At 42.8% G+C, this 9,191-nt stretch overlaps 1 protein-coding gene across 2 annotated transcripts; it reads left to right on the top strand.

Moving 5' to 3' along the window:
* The first annotated feature begins 2,084 nt into the window (after positions 1 to 2,084).
* LOC100501135 (uncharacterized) lies at positions 2,085 to 9,109 on the top strand. Of its 2 annotated transcripts, none has more exons than XM_020539040.3 (6): positions 2,085 to 2,725; positions 5,455 to 5,513; positions 5,633 to 5,788; positions 6,267 to 6,854; positions 7,589 to 7,891; positions 7,998 to 8,226. In XM_020539040.3, exons 1-6 carry the CDS (start codon positions 2,449 to 2,451, stop codon positions 8,040 to 8,042), a joined length of 1,428 nt encoding a protein of 475 aa, XP_020394629.1. In that variant the 5' UTR covers positions 2,085 to 2,448; the 3' UTR covers positions 8,043 to 8,226. The 2 variants fall into 2 exon arrangements, with proteins under 2 accessions (XP_020394629.1, NP_001349104.1); NM_001362175.1 differs by lacking the exon at positions 7,998 to 8,226 and adding an exon at positions 8,240 to 9,109 and having other exon boundaries at positions 2,098 to 2,725.
* The last annotated feature ends 82 nt before the right edge of the window (positions 9,110 to 9,191 follow it).

Raw genomic sequence — 9,191 nt, 5'->3', positions numbered from 1 at the left:
TCAGGCTTGGAGCTGCCCAAGGCAAGGTATCTTTGTTTGGGCAACTTGCATGTTGCTGACAAGGACAAGCACGCAGGGGGGCAATCGTTTGATGTGCGAAGACCTAAGCCTAGCACAATATAGCTTAAAAAATATTAACATGCCAGTGTCAGGCTACAGCGCCACAGGCTTTGTGACGCACTACTGCAGCCTTCTGATGCTTTCACCAGGAGCTAAGTCACCGTGGTCCTGGTCCATAGTAGTAATTAAGGATGTGTTTGGTTCCAGGAGAGGGACGTCCACTGGCGTCCTCTCTCATCCCTCCAATTTTGAGGGATAACTGGGGACAACTCTGCGGTAGTTTTGTCCCAACCCTTGACCCTGAACCAAACAATCTTATTTGAGGCATTGTCCCATCCCGTCTCGTCCTGTTATTGCAACCAAACACATCCTAATATGCCCTAGGTGCTTTTATCAAACTACCTGTAGCTCTATTTGTAGCAATAAATAAAAAGTCTAGGGAGACAGTAAAATGTGCAGTGGCACTGCCGCATGACTTGCGACGACGACGATGCGTACATGCATCGCCGACATGTGATCCGCAGAGTTTAGGGAGATGTCAAGAGGGTTAGGTTTGCCGACACGAGTTGGTTGAGTGAGTGGTGTTTCCTAGGATCATGCGCTTGTGTTTCTTACTCATATCGAAGTCTGCAGCAGCACCCCTGGATTAATAAGAACATGTGCAGAGGTACGGGAGGAGACAGGAGTGCATGTAACCCAATCCAACGTTGTTTTTTTCGTTCATTTTATTCCACTTGTTTTAGCCGTCCGTCTGTAGAAGAATCAAATCAACAGAGAGCTTGCCTAGGGTAGCCTGCCTGGAGGCCGGAGCACGCGGCAGCCCTGGCCTCCTCGTTGTCTTGTCACCAAACACCAGCGAGGCACCAGCCAGTCCCCGTCCCCGGCGTTGTGAGTTGTGACGCGAGCCTGAGCCCCAGTTCCGTTTGGATATTGGTCTGGCGAACGAGGTCGAGGGATAATGAATCCAGGTCTACTGCCCCAGCTTCCTTCTCGTTCTGGTGTACCAAAACCAAACAACCCGAGGACACACCTTCCACCTCCCATCGTTCAGACAATGGGGAATAATGAATTCAGTCCATGTCACAGGACCATCTTTGAATGCATGGGGGATGGATCGGGTGGGGCCGTGGGGGCACGCACCAGGCAATGCCTAACAGGTGTGAGCAGCGTGGCGAGGCATACGCACGGTGATTACACTTTTCTGTTTGATCCATCATCCATCGGCACAAACACATGCATGAGTGATGACAATTGGCAGCCTCGACCGGTGCGAGCTCGCTGGAGGTCAACCGTCAACGTGAGCTCTTCACGGTCGTTCAGCTGGAGCGAGCGAAACCTATCGGTGCGAAAAATAAAAAAGAAAAAAACGCTCGCCGTGTTTTTCGTTTTCGTGTCTTTCCTCTCGATAACAGCCATCGCATTTCGACCGCTTTCCAAGCTTTGATTGTGTAGTCCCACTTGCTCACGCTCTGTCTCCATTGGCGTCCTCTGTCTCCAGAGGACTCTGAGTTGCTGATTCACTCAACCATTGGTTTGTTTCTACTCGGCCCAGCTTCTACCTGAAGCAGTTGTATCGTAGATATTACTATTTGGAAGTTTGAAGTAACATGAATAATACATGGGACCAGCTCCTAACTGGTGCGTGCCGTGTCCTAGGACTTAATACAGTACTCACTTCGTTTATAAATATATGGCACCATTGACATTTTAAAAAAAACTTTTCTCACTCATCTTATTTTAAAAAGTAATGAGTTATCATTTTTGTGATTTGTTTTATCACTTAAGATAATTTATGCTTGACTTAAATTTTATATTTTGAATAAATATTTTAAATAAAACGAGTGATCAAAGTTTTCGGAAAAGTAACAGTGTTATATATTTGTGAAGGAAGATAGTATTATCTAGAATTGTATTACTTTAAATTATAGAAACAAAAGGAAAAATAAATAAGGAAGGAAGGAAGAAATAAAGAAAAAAAAAAGTAGGAGGAACCAAACAAGATGCACCGCAGCTGTCTCTCTCGTTTCTCCTGCGGGACGGAAGAGAGAGGAGGAAGGGGAGAAGAAGCAAGCGAAGCGAGACGAGAGCAGAGCATTGCCGCGTAGCCGCCCCCCGCTCCCGGAAGACAAATCAATCCCCAATCCCCCCCGTCCCCCAAAATCCCCTGGGGATTCACCGACAGGCCCCCCCGCGCCGCCGGCCCCCGTATCTGCACTCCTCGCACGCGGCGACGCGCATTGCTATTTCATTCCCTCTCTTTTCTTCTTCCCCTATTGGCATCACCCGTGCGATTAGCATGTCTCTGCCCAATGCCACCGCCTCGCCGCCGCCGTCGCCGGAACCCTAGGCCGCAGGACTCCGAGCTCCCGTCGGCGGGGGAGGGGGAGGATGCAGCTGCGGATCTCGCCGAGCATGCGCAGCATCACCATCTCCAGCAGCAATGGCGTCGTCGACTCCATGAAGGTGCGCGTCGCGCCGCAGCCGCCCCCGCCGCCGCCGCCGCTGCACGGGGCCGCCCGGCGCGGCGGGGGAGGTGGAGGGGGGTGGTACTGGCGCGCAGTCGCGTTCCCGCTCGTCGTCGCGCTCGGCTGCCTCCTGCCCTTCGCCTTCATCCTCGCCGCCGTTCCCGCGCTCGAGGCAGGCGGAAGCAAGTGCTCCTCCGTCGGTAAGATGGACGGCTGCGATCTCGTGGCGTTGTTTTTCTTACTTTCTGGGTTCGGCTGCGGCGGGTTGGGTTGCTGATTTCGTGCGTTTGGGGAGGTAAACCTTGGATCTCAGCACCCTTGCCATAGGATTTTGCGGTGTCGGTGGGAATGTGGCAATGTGCGAATGCTTATCCGACAACGTGTGATTTGTTCGCCCACGAGCTTCAGATTCAAGCTCTCAGGCGTGGGCGATCTTATTTGATTGATGTGCTCATTTGAAATAAAATAGATACAGTGGACTATTTGGGTTTATGATTCAGTTTCCAGGTGAGTAGATTTGTGGATCTTAGGCATATAATTTTCTTGCATTGGTCGTAATGTAGTTTGCAAAGCCATCACTTTGGTTGCGATTGAGGGGCTGGATTTACTCCTATCAGCTGCAGTTTTGGCTGTGGTAGAACTTTTTATTGTAGTTTTGAGCTGAGTCTTGCAAGACTGGCAAAAAAAAATCATACCATACCCTGAAAGATACCATCAGTCCTTCCTTACTATCAGTTCCTCCCTATGAGTCATTTGTTTTGACTCTGAACTGGATACCTGTACATCTGGATTATAAAATCGTTGATCTCTGCTGATTGTTTGGGCATGAAGGATGGGTATATAAGTTATAGGGATATAACTAAGCCCTTGATGTGCCTGTCTAACTGATCAATTGTAGGTAAGACTGCAGACTGCTCCATTTCTGCACCTGGCCAGCTGATTACTTGTTGATAAACATGCTCAGCTCCATTTCCCTATGCACCAGATAATAAATCGTTCTGAAGCCGCTCTTTGATTTGTGCAAAATACTGGAACTTCAGTTTTGGTACTTTGAGTACCTTAATTTCCATACCGTGGGGAGTAGGGATACTTGTCCTAATAGCCTAATAGCCCGTTTGGATGTAGATATTGGAGCACTGAATTGGAAATTGGAATCGGCTTTCCTGAATTCTGTTGTTTGGTTTTATATGGAATTGAGATTTGGAATCAGAGACCCAATTCCCTGGAATTGGACTATAGCTAGAAACTCCCTCTCCCAATACATAGTGTCACCCCTTTGAATTGCGTGGAATTAGACCACGCAATTCTAAACTCCAATTCAGTGACTTCCAAACAATAGAATCGGAATTACATCTCATTTCAATACTATGGATGATTTGGTATTGAACCCAATTCAATTACATGCCCTCCAATATAAACATCCAAACGGAGCATAAGAAAAATAATTTGGGGCTGGGCACTTGAGGTTCAGGCAATCAGCATTGAGTGATGGTTTGAAATGTGACTTGAGCACCTGCAAAGGCATATATGTTTCATGGGTTTGCAGAATGTTTGGCAGATTGTTCTTGATTTCTGTGTAAAATTTTGTTGTCATAAGCTCTCTACTTGGGTTATAGGCCTATGGTCTTCTGTAAGTTGCTGATACAACAAGACAATTGGTTTTGTTCATGCTTCAATATCTTTTGATATGGAATTAGTATTATATACTCCCTCTTATTCAACTATTCCAAATGTAAGTTTAGGACAATGACACGGTCTTCAATGTTCTTTGACTAGTTTTTTTTTACAAAAAAGGTTATGCAAATTTAAAATGTATTATGAAAGTATTTTCCATGATGAATCTAGTAACATAAAAAAAACTCAACCTGCGGGGGTAAGAGAACCCACTAGCATTACATTAAGAAGAATACCTTCTCACAAAAGTCGAGAAAGCCCCCCAACCCCTGCCACACCTATACACAGCAGCACCATAGCTCATGTAAGAACGACCACGACTGGGGCGGAGCCTTAAGCCTGTGCTTTGATGTATAGGACGACAACTGAGGGGATTTTTTAATCCCAACATGAAATTCACTCCACGGGGAGTTGAACTCAGAACTTGAGGAGTGTTACTTAGACGATATAACCAACTTAGCTAGAGGCCCTTTCGCTGAATCTAGCAAGGTTATTAAAACGATAAAACGTTAGAACGCTCATGGGTGAAATTTTGACTTTTAAACGTTTAAACTTAGTTTAAACGTAGTTTTAAACAACATAGGAAAAATACCAATACATCATAATTTCAGACAATAATATGAAGTTAAATACCAAAACAGAGATGTTAGTGGCTTACCAAAACTCCACCCATAGCTGGATTGAACCCCAAAAGTAACTAATAGGCTGTTTGGTTTGAGGAATGAGCTAGTGCATCGTCTTCTCACTCCTCACTTTTTTGTTTGGTTTGTGGAATGGAATGAGTTGATCCATCATCACCTTATTCCTTATAGTTAGTTAGTTATTACTAATATGAGGAATGAGGATATCCCATCAAATTTGAGGAATGGATCCATGATGCACCAATACATTTTGGATAGAGTGATTCCTCAAACCAAACACCCCCTAATAGACTGGGTCCAAAAGTAGCTAATGGTCTAAAATGCATAAAACACTGTGTTTTACAGTTTAGAACGCTAAAACGCTAAAACGTGGTTTCAATCTCTAATTAGAGTTTTGACGTTTAAACGTAGTTTTAATAACACTGGAATCTAGTAACACCAACCATGTGTTGTGAATGTATGTATTTCATCATGTATTGATGGGCCAAGTTTAAAAAGTTCGACCGATAGAATCCTATTGACGGTTACCTTATTTATTTATTTCCATGGAATTGACATCTTCCATTATAGCTCATAGTTTGTGTGCTTACAACCTTTGTAATCCTGTTTCACAGATTGCTTGGGGAGGCGAATAGGGCCTAGTTTCCTTGGTAGGCAGGGGGGTGATTCTACAGTGAGTTACTAAATTCCTTGTACTTTTCTTTGAGTAACTCGTGACTCTTTGTTTACCCTTTTTCTTTTTCTTAAAGAAAAAAGCAAGATTTATTTATGCTTCTTACTCAATATTAACAGAGGCTGGTGCAAGATCTGTATAGAACTTTTGATCAAGTTAACAACGAGGAATCCCCATCCGATGAAAAGTTACCAGAATCATTCAGGGATTTTCTTTTGGAGATGAAGGATAACCATTATGATGCTAGAACATTTGCTGTTAGATTGAAAGCTACGGTATGGAACTAACTTGGCTTGTTTAATTCACACCGTTGCATTTGAATTTTAAAAGTTATAGTGCTGCATGAGCAAGCCTTAAAGCAAAACTGAATTGGTTCTTTGATGTGTATTTGGAAGCCCCAAGTATGATGTGGATTATACATTTTCGGGGAGCTAACGTACAATTGTGTATTGCTCCTGGATATGTAGGTCATTCTTTTCATCATGGTGTTCCCATATCTGTGTAATTGTGTATTGCTGTTCTCTTGTACACTGGCTAATAAAACATTGCATCTGGCCTTAGTTCATGATTTGGTGCTTTAGAGCACTATCCTTTTCATCATGGGGTTCCCATCTTTGTGTAATTGTGTATTGCTGCTCTGTTGTACACTGCTTAATAGATTATTGTATTTGGCCTTAGTTCCTGATTTGGTGCTTTAGAGCACTATTGTGGTTTATATCATTTATTCTTATTACTTATATACTTACATCGCAGATGGAAAACATGGATAAGGAGGTAAAGAGGTCAAGGTTGGCAGAACAGCTGTATAAACATTATGCTGCAACTGCTATTCCCAAAGGAATCCATTGCTTGTCTCTGCGCCTTACTGATGAATACTCCTCAAATGCTCATGCACGGAAACAGTTACCACCACCAGAGTTGCTACCTTTGCTTTCTGATAATTCCTTCCAACATTACATTCTAGCCAGTGATAACATTCTTGCTGCTTCAGTTGTTGTGAGCTCAACTGTACGATCTTCCTCAGTGCCTGAGAAAGTAGTCTTCCATGTTATTACTGATAAGAAAACATATCCTGGGATGCATTCATGGTTTGCTCTTAATTCCGTATCTCCTGCAATAGTTGAAGTAAAAGGTGTTCACCAATTTGACTGGCTGACAAGAGAAAATGTTCCAGTACTAGAGGCTATAGAAAGCCATCGTGGAGTCAGAAATCACTATCATGGAGATCATGGAACAGTTTCCAGTGCAAGTGACAATCCTAGGATGCTTGCTTCAAAGTTGCAGGCTCGAAGCCCCAAATACATATCCCTGCTGAACCATCTCCGCATTTATTTGCCTGAGGTGCCTTGCCATTGGCTTCCTATCTGCAGCACTTCCGTTTTTACCGGTTTATTTAAGCATTTCATATTGATGTGTCAACCAGATTCCATTGTCATGCTTCTAGCATATCTTTACGATGGGCACTATGTTATTTAGGCAATTGCCTGATTAAGTGAGCTTGGAAAACGTCATGCCACGTGCTTTCTTTCATAGAACAGAGGGGGATGTGATAGACTACTGTTAAATGTAGTAGCACATATTCAAACCAACTCCAATGTAGTGAATATGTGATCTATCTTATTGACTTGTGCATTTAATTTGACTGAATACTTCTACGAGGACACCATTTGGATGGGCTAAAGCTTGCTGAATAAGTTAGTATGACCTTTACAGCTACCTAGTAGATCATTATCACATGATGCATACTGAAACCGTTATAATTAACAGATACCCCACTAACCATTCCAGTATTAAGATGCATCTTTAGTTCTCTTTATCTGATTCAAATGAAGATATTAAAATGTGTTTCTGTCTTGTCTGGATCATTATCACGTGTTGATTGTGCACTTTTGCGTGCTGATAATGTGCTGAGCTGTTATATTCCACCACCTCCTTTTAGTTTCCATTACCCTTTTTCCAATTCTAGTAATAATTGAGCTGCACTTACCATACAGTACAGCTTTAAAGCTAGATTGTGAAATTTGTAGATTTTTGTGCATCTTTTTAATCTGATCCATTCACTTTTCTTTAACCAGCTCTTTCCCAACCTCAACAAGGTGGTTTTCCTCGATGATGACATTGTTGTTCAGCGTGACTTGTCTCCCCTTTGGGCTATCAATCTTGAAGGGAAGGTAAATGGAGCTGTGGAAACATGCAGAGGGGAAGACAGCTGGGTGATGTCTAAGCGTTTCAGGACATATTTCAACTTCTCGCATCCTGTGATAGCTCGGAGCCTTGACCCAGATGAATGTGCTTGGGCATATGGTATGAATATATTTGATCTGGCAGTTTGGAGGAAGACAAACATCAGGGATACATACCATTTCTGGTTGAAGGAGGTAATGCATTTTACACCCACATATCCATTTCCCAGTCTTACTCGATGTTCCATTGTTCGTTGACTATGTTTGTGAACTGAAATCGTTCTGGTATTTTTGCATGCAGAATTTGTACTGTACGGTATTCCAAAATCTTAAAAGGAAACCTTGATTCAATACTCTTGTGCAAATGTGAAAAATGAATTTCCTTTTCTGCTATCCGGCTTTTGTCACCATGTGCTTATATATTATAACAGACACAGAAAATTATAAATAAATAAAAAAACATAGGTAACTGCTGCTTAAAACATAATAAGAGTTGTTGGTTGTCATTACATGTCTTCACATTTATTTCAATCTCTTCTGCAGAATCTAAAATCTGGTCTTACACTCTGGAAATTTGGTACCTTACCACCAGCCCTTATAGCATTTAGGGGTCATGTGCATGGTATAGACCCATCATGGCACCTGCTTGGCTTAGGATACCAAGACAAGACAGATATTGAGAGTGTCAGGAGGGCTGCAGTGATACATTACAATGGCCAGTGCAAGCCATGGCTAGACATTGCTTTTAAGAACCTACAACCATTTTGGACAAATCATGTAAACTACTCCAATGACTTCGTTAGAAACTGCCATATTTTGGAGCCTGAGCGTGTCAAGGAGTGATTTGCAGCAAATGCTGGACATAGCGAGGGAGTATAGTTTATGGTTCGCTTGTTGGCTGGAGAGGCTGATTGCTGCTGTATAAGTATAATAGGTAATCAAGAAAGCAACCGGCATTCAATACAACTGACCATCCCCTGCGAAAACTGGCATTCAAATATCTCAGGAGTCTTCATCTGTATCATAGGGGAACACAATTCTTACCATCTGTATCATACTGTTGCATCATTCTTTTCTATACTGTAACTGCGGAAAAGGAGATCTGGGACTGGGCTGACCTTTGGTCGCAGAATAATTCAGAAGGCTAGAAGATTGAGTGATTGGTTGATCAAGACGAAGAAAGGAGGCGGATATTGTGTGGTGGCAAGTTTATATGCTTTCCATCCATCCATCCATTTAATTCTTTTTACACTCGAGTCATTGAAATTTTGTTCTGGTAGTTTTGTGATTGATTTGGTAGGTTGGAGATGATTGTAGTAGAGATGCCATTGTTTGTGGAGTAACCTACAGGATATTGTTACAATTGTTGACATACTATAGATGTGCAGATAATTCTTACAAGAGTATTTGCGCTATATTGTGAGAAATAGAGGTCCAGATTGACTGAAGAAAAATTACGTCACCCCCATGGTTGAGCTTATCGAGAGCCAGGGGT

This window comes from Zea mays, chromosome 1, assembly GCF_902167145.1.
Source record: "Zea mays cultivar B73 chromosome 1, Zm-B73-REFERENCE-NAM-5.0, whole genome shotgun sequence".
NCBI lineage: Eukaryota > Viridiplantae > Streptophyta > Magnoliopsida > Poales > Poaceae > Zea > Zea mays.
This window is presented reverse-complemented; position numbering and strand designations above follow the sequence as displayed.